This window comes from Filicampus tigris, chromosome 2 (assembly GCF_054856515.1).
Source record: "Filicampus tigris isolate MCC_2025a chromosome 2, RoL_Ftig_1.0, whole genome shotgun sequence".
NCBI lineage: Eukaryota > Metazoa > Chordata > Actinopteri > Syngnathiformes > Syngnathidae > Filicampus > Filicampus tigris.
The window spans coordinates 24,903,894-24,923,331 of NC_141218.1; the positions used below are offsets into that span (position 1 = coordinate 24,903,894).

Here is a 19,438-nt window from a genome sequence, read left to right on the forward strand (position 1 = left end):
CTTTTCGGCTACTGTATGTCAGTTTGTGTTTGTACAATAATGTATGAAAATCAAGATACAAATTTAACTGTTTTCAAATTCAATTCTTATCGTTTCCACAATTTAGTATATTCGAGGAAAATGGCAAAGTACAGAAATATGTTTCTGAACGGTTTCACAAGACCGCGCCCCCCGACTTCTGATTGGCTACTCGCCCCACCTGGAGGACGAGCAAACAATGCTCCTTTTCCGGGATTCCGTTGTCGGCCTAGGCGAGCTATGCGGTGACGGTCTGCCATCGGCTAACCAAGGCTGGACCGAAACTCTCTTATCCACGAGCAGAATCACTCACGATTTGGCTGTTTAGGTACGTGAGGCTTTCTTTTCTCAATAATCGTGGTAAATATTGTTGAATATTTGTTGAACGGTGTCAGCCAAAGAGGCGTAGTCGATAGTGTGAAGGTTTCATGGCTCGTCGGCTAACTCCGTTAGCGTTTGCTGTCGCAAAAACTTTCGAGTCAAGGTAGGCTCAACAAACCATGCAGGGACAACGTGTAAAATCGTTGAATTTGTCATGTCATTCGGGATCACACGTAACGTCGTCGGTTGTTGCATTAATTTGATGTGGTTAATTGCGTTGCTTGATGATGATGTCGAACACTGCCCTGGCCTGTTCAACGCCAGCTCTCAATTAGGACAGATCACTGAAACATGGCGCTATCAGTGTTTATTAATATCAGACTGAAAACACCAAAGGGCCATTTGGACACTGTTAGGCTTTAAACCAATTGAATTTTGCTTGACTGGACGCCTGGTGACGTGACCGTTAGCTTCAGCTATGAATTGTTTCGGTAACATGACGGGCGACGCGGAGATTTTAGGATTAACATCCATTATAGTGCAGGGATGGGGGGGATTTGGTGTTGGGCAGATGAGATGATTAACAACAGACACAGTGTCAGTACGACAGCTCCGCGTTTGTCCCAACTCGGTTGTTTGGAAGAGGGGCGTGTCCAAACGATCAGATTACGCTTGTTCCTCCAGATCCGTTTTCACTGGGTTTCACACCGCACGGACTAGTTTTTCATTTTACGACGGGGACGCTAAACCCACTAGAAGACGACATTTCAAATTAGGATAACATTAAAGCACAACACGTAAAAAGTGCTTAATAGTGTGGCAATTTTAAAGACATGTTCCCGTATAGTCAATGTTCACCAAAACGGGTCTTACGTCTTAATGTGCTTTTGCAGCATTTAGGACAGTCATACGGCAGCACTGCACACTGCCTGATCGCAACTCCTCTTCCTTGCTGCTCAACGACATTGAACAGACGATTTTTTTGACAGTGCTTACAGTAAATGTCTGAATGTCCATTTGATATTAAAAAAAAAAGAAGCTATTTTTACATTAATGAGGTTTGCGTTATCGACAACCCATTAACGTGAAATAAAAAAAAGACAAAATTGGACGTGTTTTTCACAGGACAGTGACGGTATGTTACAAATAATGTAAAGGAGACTGCTCTCTAACACCTATTTGTAACATTAAAGCAAAACAATCTTAATCAGAATACCATGTTTAGACTAGTGGGGCTTAATAGAATATATTGTAAAGAAATTTTAGATTTGACTTTCCCTTTAAAAGTCCTGTATTAGGGCTGCACGATATTGGAATAACATGCAATATGCGATATGGGTGTAGAATATAGCGATATCGACATCGCAATTTTAACATGTACCTAAAGAAATGACACTTTTATCATGAAAGAATTCCATTTTTCATGGGGCAAAATAAGAAAGCTCAGTGTGTTCTGAGCTAATTAATTGAAATTCCACCTGCATAATGTCTAACTATTGGATGGCGATACACATTTACGTTTGCATCTGACTGGTCAAATTCAGATAAAAGCATACAATTCCATAAAAAAATATTGCATGTCTTTGTGATATGCATATCGCATAGGCCATTACCTCAATATCAATATATTTCAATATCTTGTCCAGCCCTAGTCTGTATCATGCTATTTTAAGCTTTCCACAGTTAACTATAGGCATTTATATGATTATATAGTACCTTTGGCACAATGACGATCTAATTTCTTATGAAATATTTTTTTTGGTGGCTGTTTTTCTAACCCGGAAGTAAGACATTTGGTCACTAAAAACCTGCCTCCTTCCGTTTGACTGCCACGCCCCTTCATGACATCGTCCTCAAGCTGGCTGCTGCGCACCACAGACGAAACAGTAAATAGTAATAAAGATGTAAGAACATATTGTAACGTCGCTTAAGAATATGATGTCAGATATTAGTTATTTATTTTACGTTTTATTACAAATCACAAACAAGCTAAAACAGAGCAACGACAGTCTGAGGCAAAGCGTACACATGGGCGAAGTCCTCTCTTACTAGCATACCATTCGCCCTCCTGTCTTCCCTCGCAATCTCCCCCGCCCATCCCGTGAGTCATGTGATGCATTCAAAAACACTCGAAAATAACATAGCTCGGCAAAAACATGACGCATTACCAACACAACAACACACACATCCTAAACTTCTGACAGCCAAACACTACTTTTCAGCACTTGCACATTTTCTCAACTGAAACGTTTTAACTGAAAATGAACAGTTTGCTGTCACTAGGGAGACTAAATGCCTAGATCAGGGGTAGGGAACTCCGGTTCCTTGTGAGCCATATCCTGCCTGTTTTGGATCTCTCCCTACTACAACACACCTGACTCAAATGATCAGGATCGTTTCAGACTTCTACCGAGCATGCTGATGAGCTGGTCATTTGAATCAGGTGTGTTGTAATAGGGAGACATCCAAAACAGACAGGATATGGCTCTTGAGTAATAGATACACCAATCCGACGTCGGCGGTCGTGAAGCCTCGTGGCGTCTGATTGCGCCGTCCGATTGGTGTCGTGACCACCGTCGTAGCGTCGTAACCCGTCAGGAAGCGTCTGGTGGGCGTTTCAGCATGTTGAATCGTGACGATTGGTCACTCTGATTGGCTGTTAGCTAGCAAATCAGCGCTCGGAGCACCAACGGGAAGTGACAAATGCGGATAAACAGTGAGCGCGCTTTTGCAGCCTTCATCTTCTTACAAGTACAAGAGCGAGGGTTGACAATGTAAGTATTTCACGATACCGTGTCAAGAACGTGAGGGTTCACTTCGCGTGGGAGTTCATCATGAGCGAAGAATATAGCTGAATGCATTGTTTCCATTTTTATAATCCGCCCCCGGCCAATAGCTTTCTGGTTGGATTTTCTAACCATGAGAAATAGTGACTACCACCGCCGATGGTATGCAAGGGTATTACATCTCACGCATGCGCAGAAGGTACTTTAATGGTCAGCGCCGCTGTCTGTCGTTGCGGTGTATTTTTCCAGCGTGACGTGCCGAGCCGACGGCCGGCCCGTCGCCACGGGGTTAGCGTCGGTGCCTCGGAGAAATTGGTTGAGTGTTTAGTCTGCAGGGGTGGTTCCTCAATCTTCTATGTCAAAGACTGAGGACCTAGTCATTTTCTTGGATTGGGAGGGGCTGGTGCTTAGAAAGTAGAAATGAGCAGGAATGCTATGAGATGGGTGAATGGAGGGAATCACCACATTGGGGTGTTTTTGGTGAGTCATTCGCATTTTAACATGGCTAAAAGCTCAAAAAGTTGAGTTTGCATGATGCTTGTCTTTTAAGCAGGGGTGTCCAAATTCGGTCCTCAAGGGCCGGTGTCCTGCCTGTTTTCCATCTATTCCTGCTGCAACACACCTGATTCAAAAGATCATAATAGTTATCAAGCTTCTTCAGAGCTTGCAGATGATTTGAATCGGGTGTGTTGCAGCAGGGATAGATGGAAAACAGGCAGGATAGTGTCGCTTGAGGACCGAAGCTGGACATGTCTGCAATAAGGGATTGTTGGTAGAAAACATAATGCGGCTACAGTCTAACTTAGAATGTACGTAGACAAGGGTTCATAATGTATAGTAAAGATGCAGTTCTGCACACTAAAAATGGGTGAATACAATTAAAAGGCTTATTATATTTGGTTATGTCTTAATGTTTTAGTAACTCCTCAGTGTCGTAAGGTAGTGATGGTGAAACCAATAGTGACTCATACAAGTCTTTCACAAGTTAGTCAATCTTCCTGTGATGTTCTGCTTCAAAGTCAATGAATACGTCATGTAATACGTAATTTGCTGTTCAGTATTGTAAAGGTGCTGGGTTTGTACTGTGTAGGTATTTTCAAGGAAATTGTCTACTGCCAAATGTAACTATGAAAGCAGTAGAACACCCAATGTCAAAAACATTTGTGTTCTTTGAGTCTGGTTGACTTCAAATTGTTCTAGTATCAAACCAAAACAACCCAGAGGAGATTCAAGATAAAACCATCATAAAACCTGTTAGCCTTATAGGCCATGCTTCAAGTAACATTAAGTTTGTTAAAATCTAAAGTACATTAAGTAAAACTACTCACCTGACAGGTACATAGCATTGTTATTTTTTAATAGGAATTAGCTTCGAATTAATTACACTGTGTGTAGTGTAGAGAAATTGCATTCATCTTGGCTACCGTTTGGTAGAATTTGTGTATGTACGGTAATTGATAATGCCCATATTGTCTGCCTGATTGACACGTTTTTTTTCCTGTCACAACAGGGTTATTCTGTTGTTATCATCACTGTATTATTCTTTGGCGGCATCATAAATAAAACACAACAAAGCCAAATGAAAAGCCACACACTTGCTCAATCCTTTAGACCTGGGCAAAGTACGAGCTGGGGTCTACATACGGCCAGCCTGCAAGCTCTGACCACCATGAAGTCAAAGTAAAATAAGTGCTGCTTTTATTTTGAAAGTTGTGCTTTTTATATGCACACGTGTAGGCACTAATACAAGTGAGGTAGAGAGCAAGACTGACTTGTCCGAAATGTTGCCAACTCTGCGTTGTTTTCGCTATATTTAGTGACTTGTCCGACTCCTCTAGCAACTATTTTTCCCAAAATAGAGAGTGGCAAAATTGACAACAGTGGTCCTAATGTTAGCACCATTCTTATTTCCTGCACTGTGAAGGGAAAAGTGCCAAGAAGATTTGGCCTGATAATACTGTATGCAAATCTACATTGTCATATATTGTACATATTGGGTGTAATATGAGTCATCATTGTATCATTACATCACTGTCGATAATATAATACTTTCCACTTAACTATATATTTTTGAGTCCTGACAATTAACGCCTACAATGAGTTGGCAGTTGGTGCATAAAATTATCTTTAAAGAGCAAATAGGTCATTTGAATGACTGCATATAATTCTGTTTAAAATGTGCATTTGCCTATTTATAACAGCACATACCATATCTACACATGTAGCAGTTTATTAAAAGAAGACAATAATACACTTTTTCAAAATACATTGAACATATTAAATATAGACAAAGTGGGCAAGCGTTTTAGTTTCTCATGTGCCCCTTTGGAAAATGAATAGCCCACCCCCGCTTTAGATCATCGGTTCTCAACTGTTGGTGAGACCTGCATTTTCCAAATGTCGCCAAGTCACGACCTCTATAACTTTTACGACTTGTCTGTGACCCACTTTTGAATCCGGACCCAATGGTCGAGAATCACTGCTTTAGCTGCCCTGTGAGCTAAAGAAGTATCGCAATCTTTGCTCTCACATCAAGCATGATGATGGTTGTAAGGGCCAAATTTTCTTTGACTTTTCTGGTTTTCCACTGCTTTCTAGTTTGAAGGCCTCTTTTGTTTAACCAACATCATGTTACTGTGCAAGATAAGGGTAGCGCATCGAGACAGATAACCATTCATATTCACACTGACATTATTATTTTTTAACAGGGGCTTCCTTCAATCTGCCGTCACAAGGTGTGGAGGAATAACATCACGGGGACAAGCTATAAGGACTAACATGCCTGAGACTATGTAACCGCCATGTTGCAGATGGCTGTGTTTCAACGCTGCACAATGGGAGAGGAGGTCTATGTGCAGAGAATGTGGAGGTGGGAGAGGTTTCTACATCCAGGCCTGGACAAGTGCAGTGACGCCACAGTGACATGCACACAGCTTCGTTTTGGAATGAGTTGATTTCTTTTTTGTTTTTTTTTCCTTTGGTTCCCCTCCTGTTTCCACATTAACATACAAACTGAAGGCAGTGCTCACAAAGGCTCCGTCATGGAGTTGGCGAGAGTGTTATAAGGTTATAGACTGCACCATTTTAGCGACTTTCCAAAGACGCCTTTGGAGTTCAGTTTGAACTGTTCTTCAGTTCTATATCGCTGCTGACAGTTCAACAGTGTGGAACCGTCCCGCCTGCAGCACTCAGCCATCCTCAGCTTCTTCCACCCACCCAGTGCCTATATAAGCCCCCACGGGACAATCACACAAGTCATCATCAGCAACTGTGCTCAATCCTTTGCCTGTTTTCCTCAATGTGCATCTGCTCGCCGTCTGCTGGCCCTTCATTTCAAAAATCTTTCATTTTCTGCTCCCTTAATTTAAGATTTACTTTTTATTTTCTTTCCAAGCCAGATAATCAGAATTCAAGCACAACAATTGCAATTGACTAAGAAACATCTGACACTGTGCTTTTGTATGCACGAGCAAGGTTGCTATAGCGAAGACCTAATTACCTTCTTGCACCAAACGTAGTACCATTGAAGCCATACAAAAATATTTATGAATTTCCTATACATATTTTTTGTATCACATTGATCCTGCTTTTTGTATGCTTAAATTATAATTCCGCATAGAACATTTTATATTTTACATGCTATAAACATGCAAGTGGAATTGTATATTGCTATATGATTTTAAAGCGTATATATTTGATTGATATTTGAGTGTTGTAGTGCTGGCAAGTGTTGCTGACTGTTTCCATTCATATGCTGCTTTGCTTGTGGTCTGCCCATGGCCTCTCCCAGACAAACACCGCATTTGTCTTATTAAGTGGTAGAACAGCCTTTAAAGTAGGTAGACGGTAGATAGCTACCTCTCTTGGTCTTCCTCCCATTGCTCCATCTCTGATGCCGGGCTTCAGCAGTGGGGGTGTTGGGGGAGGAGTGGGTGGCCAGGTTTCTGCTCCTCCCCGCCCTTTTAAACCCAGCCGATATGTCCCGGTGTCTGCAGCCACCACCTTCCTCGTCGGATCCACCACCCTCTTCTTCTGTTTCACGTGAGTCCCTTGCTGTCCACATACTGTAAATTAAATGTTTACAATAAATCCTCACTACATATAGGAAGTGCATTAACACGGAATACATCTGCTTTACTGTATGTTTGCATTCTGCTTAGTGCGTGTGGTGCACAGTTTTTCATATTTTGGCCCACAAAATGTTGGCAGAACTGTTTAACTTTTTATGACGCCAACTCATAATGGATTCAAATCAAAAACAGGTTTTTGAATTGTTTTCTAATCACATTTGGAACATGCATTTACATAATAAACAGTTCTGGGTGGCAGCTCGGCTAGGCGGACTGCCGGTTAGCACGCCGTCGCATAGTTAAAAGGTCCCGTGTTTGAATCTTGCCTCAGGCCCTCCTGTGTGGAGGTTGCATGTTCTCCCTGTGCCTGCATGAGTTTTCTCTGGGTCATCTGGCTTCCTCCCAGATGCAAGGAGAAGTGGTATAGAATATGAAAAAAAAACAGCCTCAACATGCCCAATTTTTTGGGGGGTTGAATAGCCAATGTTCATGAGCAACCATTTTTAATCCTATCATAGTTTGTTGGCAAGAACTGAAATCCATTATTTTCTCCATTGTGTCAGGATGGAGCAATGACACAACTTCACTGATTCACTTCCAGTCGCCAATGCCTCTGGTGTCAATTGGCTATGTGACTGCAGGAGGTCCAGATTTGTACAATACGTACAATATGCACACTACAGGCCAATCAAGAACCAGAATCCTTTCCAAATCCTAAGGGAACCTGTGCAGTGATGACGGAATGACCGATCAATTCAGAGAATTGCTGTTTTGTTAAAATGACAAAATATTTTTCTTGCTCTTTTCTTATACCTCATAGATGTCCTTGGTTGTACGAGTATTTCTCCCCAGTCATTCCCGTTTATATTGCTGTGATCTTCCTCTTCACGCTGGCCAACTTCTGTATGGCTACGTTTATGGATCCGGGAGTTTTCCCCCGAGGTAAATATGGTAGAATTTTTTTTTTTTTCACCTGTTCGTAAGGATAAGGTAACACAAGCAAATGCTAAATGCTTAAATGCTGTAGCTCAACCAGAATATTTAATTGGACTACATGTATTGTTGGTTCTGGTTGAAATAGCTGTATACATTCCTTTGGGTGTATTCACACAATAATCATCCTGAATGTTTTTGAATTGGGTTGTGACTATCTATATGCTTTTTACTAAGCAACTTTCGCATGAAAACACAAAATTAACCATAACCAAATTTGTAATGGAAAATTCCTTGAAATATTCTTTTTCTGTCAGTTTCAGTTTGGTAAGGTTTCAGTTGGAATAAGGTGTTCATGTATCTTAAACGTTTGAAGTTTCAGTCATGCAAACCCAGTAATTTCATTCGATCCTGCCAGTTGTCAACATACTCAAGTCTTTTGTGCTCCCCCCCAATATAGCGGAGGAGGATGAGGACAAAGAGGATGATTTCCGCGCTCCGCTCTACAAGACGGTGGAGATCAAAGGCATCCAGGTGCGCATGAAGTGGTGCTCCACCTGCCGCTTCTACCGACCACCGCGATGCTCACATTGCTCGGTCTGCGACAACTGTGTGGAGGTATGTGCGCACTCACATTGTCTGACTTGGTGAAAATCATTATGGACACCATATAATTAAAAAAAAAAAAAGTTTTGCCCCTATTGAAACTCGTAAAAACACACTTATACCCCTGGCATAGATGTTACGGTAATTATTAACCTTTAGACACCTGCTATTTCAGTCAGAATCAGAATCACCTTTACTGGTATATAAGTATGTACAACGCACAAGGAATTTGTCTCCGGTAGTATGGCACACTAGTATTGCAGTAACAAGCAACTACGATAAACAGACATGACATATAAGTATAGACAGTCTTTCCGTAATGTCAGGGTACCATTGTGCAGTAGTACCACCCAATGACAGCTGTGCAACAGTGTGGAGAGTCATAAGAGCAGAGATAAAGTGATCAGTGGTGCGGTATTTGCATTATTACAACGGTGGTGCAGATAATCGTTGCACCATTATTAAGTGACCAGAAGCAGTACATGTAATGCAACGTCGGGTGTGCAATTATGCAGAAAGTCCTTGAACGCTTTAAAGTGTCTAGTGCTGTGGGCCGTTGATCGACAGTTGTTCAAGTATGTCGAGACCTGAAGCTACAATGATCCGTGGGGTAATACTGTCCCACAGGAGTGTGCAAAAATTGGCAAACATTTGTGCCACCATAGAGTTTCAGTCAACTGTTTAGGGAGTTAATGGCGAGAGGGAAGAAGCTGTTTGACTGTCTGCTGGTTTTGGTGTGCATGGTTCGATAGCGCCACCTGAGGGGAGGAGCTGGAAGAGGTGGTGGCCAGGGTGTGGGGGGTCCAGGAGAATTTTACGTGCCCTTGGCTTGGTTCTTGAAGTGTGCAAGTCCTCAAGAGTGGGTAGGGGGGGTACCGATGATTTTTTTCCCGTTGTCCTTTTTTTGTTGCAGCATGCAAGATTACTCAGGCATATATTCGTTCTGCTGTGTCGGAACAAAGACTATTACTGTTGGAAACCTTCTCTGTCTCTTCTTCTAGCTGTTATTTTGTATGTATGTATTATGTAGTTGTGGCACATCTTGGTATTAAAGGGATACTTCACTAATTTAGCATTTTAATGTGTTTTGAAAGGTATTAATTGTATGAAAAATAATGAAGTTATCAAATTCATTATAGAAAAAAATACATTGTTACTGCTGAAAATTGCAAAATGAGTACAGTATCCCTTTTAGTTCAAAGCTGTGCAACTTGCTAAAAAAAAATCCATGATTTAGCCAGGGCACGAACACGAACGATCAACTATGATATAGCGGGGGTTCATTGTACCATGATCAAATTTCCAACAGTTAGGAACCCCTTCGGTTCCACTTTAAGGGTGAGCAAGAGCGAGTGAGTGACAGATGGCACAAGCGGTAGCTAGGCTAACTGTATTTGTATCGTACATTTTATGCAAACAACAAAGAAAGTGGATTTATGGAGGAATCCCTAACATAAAATGAGCCCTTAATTGCAAGTATCACTGACTTAAGCCCTTGAGTAGCGGACAAAGCACGGTCTTGAGCCTCAAGTAGAAACAGATATCATGTGAATAAAGTGCTAGAGTTGGCCAAAAGTCAGTTAAAAGCTTCAAACAGCCAATTTGAGATGATTATTAAGAGACTTGGGAAGGAATCGGTTCAGAACGCATATTGAAATTGTATTCTAAAATTGCACTCAATTAAAATTGGAATTATGGACCGTGTCCTGGATTCCTGGTCCTAATAAATTCTCCTCTGTGTTCTGTCAGGACTTTGACCACCACTGTCCATGGGTGAACAACTGTATTGGTCGGCGCAACTATCGCTACTTCTTCCTCTTCCTGCTGTCACTCACCACCCACATCGTGGACGTTTTTGGCTTTGGCCTCGTTTATGTGCTGCACCACCGCCAGCAACTCGACACGCCACATGCTGCAGTGACGTATCCTTAACGCTGCGCCCAAGATGCAAATTACAGCACTGTTCTCATATTTTTTCTCCCCTTGTATTTGCCTTTGTGGAGTTTGGTTTTGTATATCTCCTTAGTTTCTGCCCCACCAGTATGGCTGTGATGTGCGTTGCTGGTTTGTTTTTTGTCCCAGTTGCTGGCCTGACTGGGTTCCATATTGTGCTTGTGGCTAGAGGTCGGACCACAAATGAGCAGGTATGTGAACGCTGAGACCATTTATCAACACCACTTCAATTGCAACCTCTCGTAAGGATTCTACAATACACATGTTAGTTATACCGCTGATTTAAACAATCGGTCCCTCCAGGATTTCGTGAAGTTGCGATCACGACTATTAACGCAAAATCAAGAAAATTCTGTGAAATCGCACTTTCCTGCAACTTTAAGCACCGCAACTCTCCCGCAACAACTACCTTTTAAAAATGAATATTTCACGTAACTTTGGGGTTATTTTGCCTAAAATGTCTCCGCCGGCGCCCTACTGGAAAAGGCAGCGACGAAGAAAATGCCGATGTCACATCCTGTTTCAGACAATGACACCCGTTGACGGAAACGTGGAGCAAAGAATCGCGACGCATTCACCAACTACAAACACGGCATAGCACCAATTTCCGGACCTCCTGCACGAAAGCAGGGCTCAACTATTTTGTTCTAAATGCAGTGTAATAATAGATTATAAAAGAAAGTCATCCATCGACAAGCACTTCACAAGTGTATCGTTCCAATTACACGTGAAACGTTTTGAAAGAAACATGCACTCACACAAATACTCACGGAGGCGATGGAAGCGAACGAATTGAGATGAGAAACGTATTTACCGGTATATAAAATCTCGATGTGAATAACGTGGGCAATATGCTCATGTAAATCAATCATTAAACCTGTCTTTGAATGTGTTAGTTGAAGTTTAATCATCAGACAAATTTGAAATATGTGCAAAATGATCAACTGAAGAAGTAACACTAACTTCCTTTTGTACAAAATCTTACTTTATTATAATCACACTAAAATGATTGTAAATGGTACTATTACATGCTTCCACATGCTCCTAACAACATTCACAAATTGTTTTGAAAATTTGACATTTTATCAAGGCACACAGTTGGGTTTAAAAGTTGTTCTTAAGAGAAGAAAGAGAAAGTCATCAATGGAGGAGGTTTTTGGCTTATCATCAGCTTTAAAAAAAAAAAAAATGCTGCAGTCTACCAGAAAGAAGAAGCACTAGAGAGCCACATTGAGAAAAAGACTGTTGCCGTCTTACTGGATTTTACTCCAGAAGCTGAGAGGAAATGTGTGCTGATATCCTTTTTCAATAAAAAAATATACAATTTGTAAATGAACTGTTACTTTTTCAAACTTTTCAAATTTTAAACAAATGAGGTTTTGTGCAAAAAAATATATATCTCACACCAAAATGTTTTCTTGAACTTTTATTGCAATTTTTAGGAAAATCGCCCGTGAAATCAGGCATTTTTGACCGCAACAATCATAAAAAATGCCCGTGAAATCCTGGAGGGACTGAACAATGGTCAAAATATACTTGTTTCTCTTTTGTTATATTTAGGTATGCTTGTCTGCTTATTTTGTTACTTATGCTGAAACTGTAAAGTGCGTGAGTTCTTTTGAAAGCGCTCTACAAATTAAATGTATTATTATTGGGTTATTTTTATACTATAGATAAAACACCTAATATATTGTTCCTCCTGCCATCTCCCGCACTCTTTAGGTAACAGGAAAGTTTCGTGGAGGTGTTAACCCCTTCACCAACGGCTGCGTTAGGAATATTTCACATGTACTTTGCAGCTCACTGGCACCCAGGTCAGTCTTCCCTTATAATTTAAAAGCCTCTTGGATTAATTTCTCCTTTTGACTGCCCCGCTCTTTCTTTCTTTCCCTCCTCCTCTCTCATTTATCTACTGAGTTGGAATAAATAATGAGTGACATCTGGCATCGGCATGTCATTTGTTCAGATATACGGGTCGTTCCCGGAAGCCTCAGACGGTGGAAATACAGCCCCCCTTCCTCAGGCCGCCTCTCACGGAGGCACAGCTCGAAGCCAAGGTCCTGGACAATGGTATACAGAATGATCGACACAGCACAAGAGTAAGTAAAGTGAACAACAACAGACTATTTTATATATCTTAAAAAAATATGCAGTGATACCACTACATTGACTTACGAGTGAGCCGAGTCCCAACTAAAGAGTTTTTTTTTAGATACGAGCCGTCTCTTGGCCGATTCTCTTCTTTTTCACATGAATTCATTTTGTGGAGAGATGCACACCCCTAAGGCCTTGTCTACACGTAGCCAGGGGTTTTTAACAACCGTTTCAAAGAAAAAACTCCGGGGTACGTTTGGATGATAGGGCTAACCGCAGGCTAATATCCGTCGTTTGCAAAAAAAACACATACAAAAACAAGCACAATATTGACTGAAATGCAATACTTATCGTGAAACATTTTTCAGCGATATCACCCAGCCCAACTAAGCATATTATGTTTATAAATGTGTTTATGGAATCTTTATATTGACCAGTTTATTAACATTTTTTATAGTTGTGCTGACCTCTTATGTTAGAATAAAATAACCTAAATTCACCTTTTTTCTGGGTCCTTATTTTTCATAATAATATGAATAATTCCTTAATTATCAATATCAACCAATATGACATACTTATATTGTGACGAGCAGTAATCATTTTGCTATTGCAGCAGGGCCTGGTCCCTGTCACATGTTAATAGCAGACGTTCGCTGTTTTTTCTACGGACTTCAGAAAGAGGCAAATTACAGTTTGTAGGGGGTACTTCCAGTAAAATTTTCAACATGGTGGTTGGTCCTTGTGGTTGCCATTTCAGTCAAAGAGCAGTTTGGATCAAATGGAGAGCCAGTCGGCAGACACAGAACCTCCACCTCCCCCGAAGCCAGAGCTTCGTTACCCCGGGCTGCCTCATGGTGACGCTGAGGGTAGGACCCGCGCACGCACACAGATGTTGTTGTAGCCAATATGAGATTGTTTTCTTTCCTAATCGCATCCTCACCATTTTTCTGAATTGTAGAAAGCAGCTTGTTGACAGAAGGTGTTCCGACACAGCCTATGTACAAGTATCGACCTGCGTACAACAGCCCAGGAAGGAACCACAGTGCCCACACGCATGCCGGCAAGGTACTCTTTTAACACTGTAAATGTTCATACGGTGTTATAAGGAGAGTGTAAAATTTGAAATGGCAAAATAAGCTCTAAATGTACACTGCAGCCTGTGATTTAACTTCAGGAAAATCAGATCTTGAAAAAACTCTCTCATAAGGAAAACCTAGCTCCCCTGCAATGACGTATTCCCAAACTTCCAATTCTTATGATGTATTCCCAAATGCTTTGGAAACTATGACTGACTCCCTCCTCTCTCTGATGTCCTTTGTGGCTAACACCAAGCCCCTCTTTTTTTGTTTTGTTTTTGTTGTTGTTTTTACTTGAAATTGATCGTTCAGTGGCCATCGGTTGATCAGTAAGTTCTCAGCAAGTGTCATGTGTGTTTCCCTTTGCCAGTCTGTGTGTCGGAGTGGATCTTGCCCTTCCCCCTAAAGTGCATTGACTGGAATGTGTAGTCGACGTACTGTCTATTTCCATTTCTGTTTTTGACATGCTGCGTCAGTGCCTGTTCAAACCAGTCAATGTTTCCAATGCAGTAGTGTGATGATGGAATAGAGCACCGATGAAGCATCCCCCCCCCCCCCCTCCCTTGCCCCTTCGTCCGCCACCACTCTTTTATTCCTGTTGGAATCTGTCGGACAAACTGTGTTTCTGTGCCGCCCCTGCAAATTTTCCTGTGGTAACATGGGGACCTCTCGGTCTTTCTTCACCCTCTCCTCACTTGTCATCCTCATCACGGTCCCTCCCCCTTTCTCCTGTGTACACCTCCCCCTGCTGTCTGTATATCTGTCTCTCCTCCTCTCTGCTCTCTTCAGGTGATCCGCGGGGAGAGTCTCGACTCTCCGTCTCCCTCTATTCTTCACTCCAGCCGTCATCCCAGTTACCGTTCGGAACCGAGCAGCCTGGACGGGGCCACGGTGGTGGTGGGTGGCGCGGGGGCGTTCAGAGGGGCAGGGGAGAGGGGCGAGGGCCCCGGAGGCTTAGGCAGGACCGTCGGTGGGGCCTCAGTGGGCATGTCGGGTTACTCCCTGACCGGGCGCTCCCACACTTCGTACCCATCCTCTCTGGTTCTGTCCACTGGGGGCTCCCACTCCTCCAGCCTGCGCTCGGCGCACATGGCACACAATCCTCTGGCCACCCTCCAGTCAGAAGGTACTACGGACACCAGCTACAAAAGTCTGGCTAACCAGACCCCTCGGAACGGCAGTCTGTCCTACGACAGCCTGCTCACGCCCTCCGATAGCCCCGAGTTTGAGTCCGCCGCCCACGAGTTGTCGCCGCAGAAGCCTCGCGCTCCGTTCCCCGCCGCCTCGGGGGCTGCGGTCAGAGGCCAGCCTGAGGCCGCGTCGCCCAGTTCCCCGCTGCAGGGCTATACGTCGCCCTTCCTCTCAGCTCAGCTCAGCCAGCAGAGGGAGGGCCATCTGCTCCAGGGCTCCGCCACTTTCTCCTCCCCCCACAGAGCCTACCTGCGTGCCGTCAGCCCGCCCCCTCTCTCTGGGCTTCCCGAGACGCTGCACCTGCTACAGCAGAACCACGACTCCTCCAGAGTTCCCCGTAACTCTGTGTCGTCCTCCTCCCCGGGGGCTCGCTCGCCAGAGCCTCCTGTTTCTCCGCCGCCTCGCGGCCTCTCCTTGGGCAAGTCCCAGTCATACACTGGGGAGGCGGGGCCCCAGCTCAAGCTTCGGGCCGCAGTGGCACTGGGAGGGGGAGGAGTCGGAGGAGGGCATCAGGCTCCACAGTGAGTAAAGATACGTCGTCGTCGCGCTTGGCCTGCTCCTCTTCCTTTTCCCTTTCTTCCTAATCTTCCTCTTCTTCCTTTCTACTTCGTGTCAGCCATCCTCTTCCTCCCTGATCTGTGTGAGTCTTCCTTTTCCTCCTTTAGTTTCCAGACAGACAATTAGTGTAAGGAGCATGCCGGCATGCGGTCGTTTTCATCCAGTAGCCTTTTTCTTTTTTGTCGTCCCGTTTGAACACTGCAGGTCTTTGACGTTTCATAGGAGAGAAACCTTAAGCTGTGTTCGGAATCACTCCCTTTCCACTATATGTGGTTCTTGAGCTTTTTACACCAAAAAAGAAAAAAAAACGTTCTTCAGGTACCACCATCTTGACCAACATTAAAATACAGGCCTATATGTACTGTAGCTGACAGGCCCAAGTGTGAATAAAAAAAACCTGGCAGCGGTTAAAAAGTATACCTAATATTAAACCGCTGCAAAACTATGCAATGTTTGAACATTAACACTGCGCTTGGATAAATAAATAGGACAATATAACAATTCAGTGAAAATGATTTGCACATAAGTTAAATATTTTACCTAAATAATTGTTTGAAAACAGTCTAAAACATGAAATGCAATTTTATTGCACAACTGAGATATTTAGCAATTTTACTGTATTGGAGTTAAAAAAAAAAAAAAAAAAAGAGGAAAAAGCTGAAGCCACTGTAACAATGCATAGTTTGAACATTTAATTCTGTCATTTTGTGTATCACATTTTCAATATTAGTGCATTCTTCCGTGCTATATAAATCAAGTCCACCATTTTGTAGTGCTGTTTGAATGTGTGGTATGTTATCCCCCATGTAGTGACTTGAGTGTATCTTGAAAAGTACAAAAAAAAAACAGTGATCACTAGAAAAGCAATATATTGTACTTTTAATGTATCCCATAATGCTTTTCACTGATACGGGGGAAAAAATGCCAGCCAGCGACAAACAAGGGCAGCTATCATGCAAATGTTCTTAAAGTTCTTTATTTTTTCAATTTTGTAGACTCCACTCATCTTAAAAAAAAAAAAAAAAGTAGAATCAATGTTATTGTAATTTATTCATTTGTGGAAAATTATTCATGGAAGGTCCACTAGTTGTAAGTATGCCAAAACAATGCATGATTACGGAAAGCCCGAATAGTGTTCTCAAAACAATTTTTCATTTGGCTGATGGGCGAACTATGTTGTCCACTACGTAAAGATCCCCATATAGTGAGCAGGGAATGACTGAATGATTCGGAATGCAGCCTTCATTTTTTTTTTTTTTAGCCTTGATTATTTACAAAAGCACACCTCACCCTCATTTATCTTCCTCTTCCTTCCCGATTGCTCTCCATTCAGATCGTCCTCTCGCACAATCTTGGCCAATCACACCACATCTAAAGCAGGGGGCGGAGTGAAGAAGGTGACCGGTGTCGGAGGGACCACTTACGAGATATCGGTGTGAGTGACAGGCGGTCTATTCCACTGAGGAGGAGGAGGAGGAGGAGGAAAGAAAAGTCACTGGACAACTTCCACTTGTCTCTTCTCTGAGCTGGATACGATTCGCGCCCGCAGAGCCAAAGGCACGGCTGCGTGCGCACATGCCTGCCCGGTACCGACTGGCCTTTTCAATCCGAACAAAGACTGCACATGGCTCTTATTTCACAGGCACAGACGGTTTGGAGGCTGTTTCTTCAAGGACAGAACATGCACGGTTACGTTTGACGTGGTTCCAGTAGGACACAGTATTTTTGACACTTGAGGGTGGCCTATTGAATTTTATGGAGGATTGATGAGTGTTGACCAATGAGGACCGTCTTGTTTATGGACCACACATCCTGCCGAGCGAAAAGCATTGAGAGCATCCAACCTATAAAACACAGTATCATTTTAGTTTTATAAGTCCTCGTTTTTAAATATGCTTTTTATATAAATGTGTAAGATCTTAGAGATTATTCATGGGTCCTGTCGTCAGGTGGTGAAGATGACTTATCAATGAGGGTGGCAAATGTATAATGTGTATAATTGTTTATTTTTAATTACAAATGTGTTGCCTGTTTATAATTGACGGCTGCATCAGCCACTAGTGAGCTCTAGCCGAAATTGTCGTGATCCAAAGAGTCGACCTCGGACGTGGCAAACAATTGAGCTTTATTCTCAAAAGGCCACAGAAAAATGTGGAGTGGAACGCATCTTCGTTGAATGTACCTGTGTAATGTTTTTGTGCTTGAGGCGTTATGCAAAATCAGTTTTGTAGCTTTAAGATCATCATCGTCTGTCTTGTTTCCGATGCTTGCAGAACTGTTTTGATCCTTTCCATGGATGACCAGCCAATTAGGGGCAGCGAGGGATGGGCTTATTTATTTCACCAGACAGAAAAAGAAAACATGTAGTTCAGAGCAAAACATGTCAAACAAGTCGCTTTCAGTTGTTTTCAAGACTTGGATATGTTTTAAAGAATGGAGTATACTAGAGATGCACCGGAGATTTGGCCAGTCACAAGTTTGGGACATTTTCGATTTCAATCCAAAAGACTTTTGTTCCAGAAACAACAGAGTCAACATAGGATGTTGTGTATGCAAAAGTCTTTCAAGTAAGCATTCTGGGCGGGCTTAGCAGTCTCATCTCATCTTGATCTTCACTGTCATGCAGTTAAATGTGGGGGATCATCCGTATTATGTTACAGAAATCACTGTTCTCGGTATTAAAAAAAAAATCATGGGTTAAATTGCTCAAACAGGTTGAAAACCAGCAAATGTCGTTGGTAAATAAATGCCATAAGTATTGGACGTGGCAATTGCATTGTTCCTTGTGCTCACACAAGCCTTGCTTGTGCGCGCTCATTGTCTTGTCTGAACGGTATTCTTTCACAGTTCATTTTTTTTCCCCGGTATTTATTTTGGTGTGTAGGTTTTCGGCCTTGGATTCCTTACATTTGGTTTAGGCCAAGAATTTCCATTTCGGTGCATCACTAGAATATACAGTACCTTTTATCGTACAGGACTGGTTTGCGATCAAAGTTGAGATTTTTCTTCCTTTAGACCATTTATAAGAAAGCAAAGCACATTGGTTTTTTTCTGTTGGTATTTAACCTTTTCTGACATTGTGTATAGCAGGTCAGATTTTTATTTCAATTATTCACACTCAAATGTCTACAAGGTACAAGTGACTTGAAAAAAACAGCAAGAGGTGTCAAAATAAATCAATTATGAAATTAATCAAATATCTGAACAATTGTTTAGATCCGTCGTTTCACTTGAAATTTTCCAAATCCTCTTATTTCAGCCTCTCAACAGTAATCTTTCTTGTACTCCATAAAAACAGACGGGTTATCTTGTTTAATCAAAATAAGACATTGGCAAACGTCTGCTTAAACTTGGGAAAACGGTGACTGAACAAAAAAAAAAAAAGGGTCATGTCAAGTCATGTTTGTTTCCAATTGGGCGTAACAATTGAAATCACTATTGATTTTACCCAATCAAAGACTTAATTGAATTCAGCATGTCTTGGGGAAAAGTGTACAATTGTTTTTTTTTTCCTTTGTTTTGTTTTAACAGGACTGTTTGACATTTTAAATTCCACCAGGCTGTGTCTTCATCATGCATGTGATTCTTGTTCATGCTGATTGTTTCCCTGGTGCGCCAACATGACTTTTTTTGCACCCCTTCCCCGGGCGGGATCACAATTGAGTCAACAATGGCACAAGTATCTGAAAAAAGAGATTAGCAAACCTGTGTTACTTTTCTCCCGCTCTGGCCGAGGATGATGCCCGCTGAAGCTGAACAATTCAAACCTGTGTGAGTATGTTGACAATAGCTGTGAGAATAAATATTGCTCATGTGGGATTGGAACGAGTTT

At 42.3% G+C, this 19,438-nt stretch overlaps 1 protein-coding gene across 2 annotated transcripts; it reads left to right on the forward strand.

The window, feature by feature from the left end:
* Window positions 1-187: 187 nt before the first annotated feature.
* Window positions 188-19,431, forward strand: zdhhc5b (zDHHC palmitoyltransferase 5b). 2 transcript variants are annotated; one of them, XM_086020165.1, is made up of 13 exons: window positions 188-346; window positions 5,834-7,166; window positions 8,016-8,137; window positions 8,589-8,746; window positions 10,484-10,656; window positions 10,776-10,878; window positions 12,410-12,501; window positions 12,654-12,786; window positions 13,539-13,647; window positions 13,740-13,846; window positions 14,647-15,569; window positions 15,665-15,688; window positions 16,940-19,431. In XM_086020165.1, the coding sequence occupies exons 2-12, from the start codon at window positions 7,018-7,020 to the stop codon at window positions 15,681-15,683; spliced, it is 2,088 nt and encodes a 695-aa protein (XP_085876291.1). In that variant the 5' UTR covers window positions 188-346; window positions 5,834-7,017; the 3' UTR covers window positions 15,684-15,688; window positions 16,940-19,431. The 2 variants fall into 2 exon arrangements, with proteins under 2 accessions (XP_085876291.1, XP_085876284.1); XM_086020158.1 differs by lacking the exon at window positions 15,665-15,688.
* Window positions 19,432-19,438: the final 7 nt, after the last annotated feature.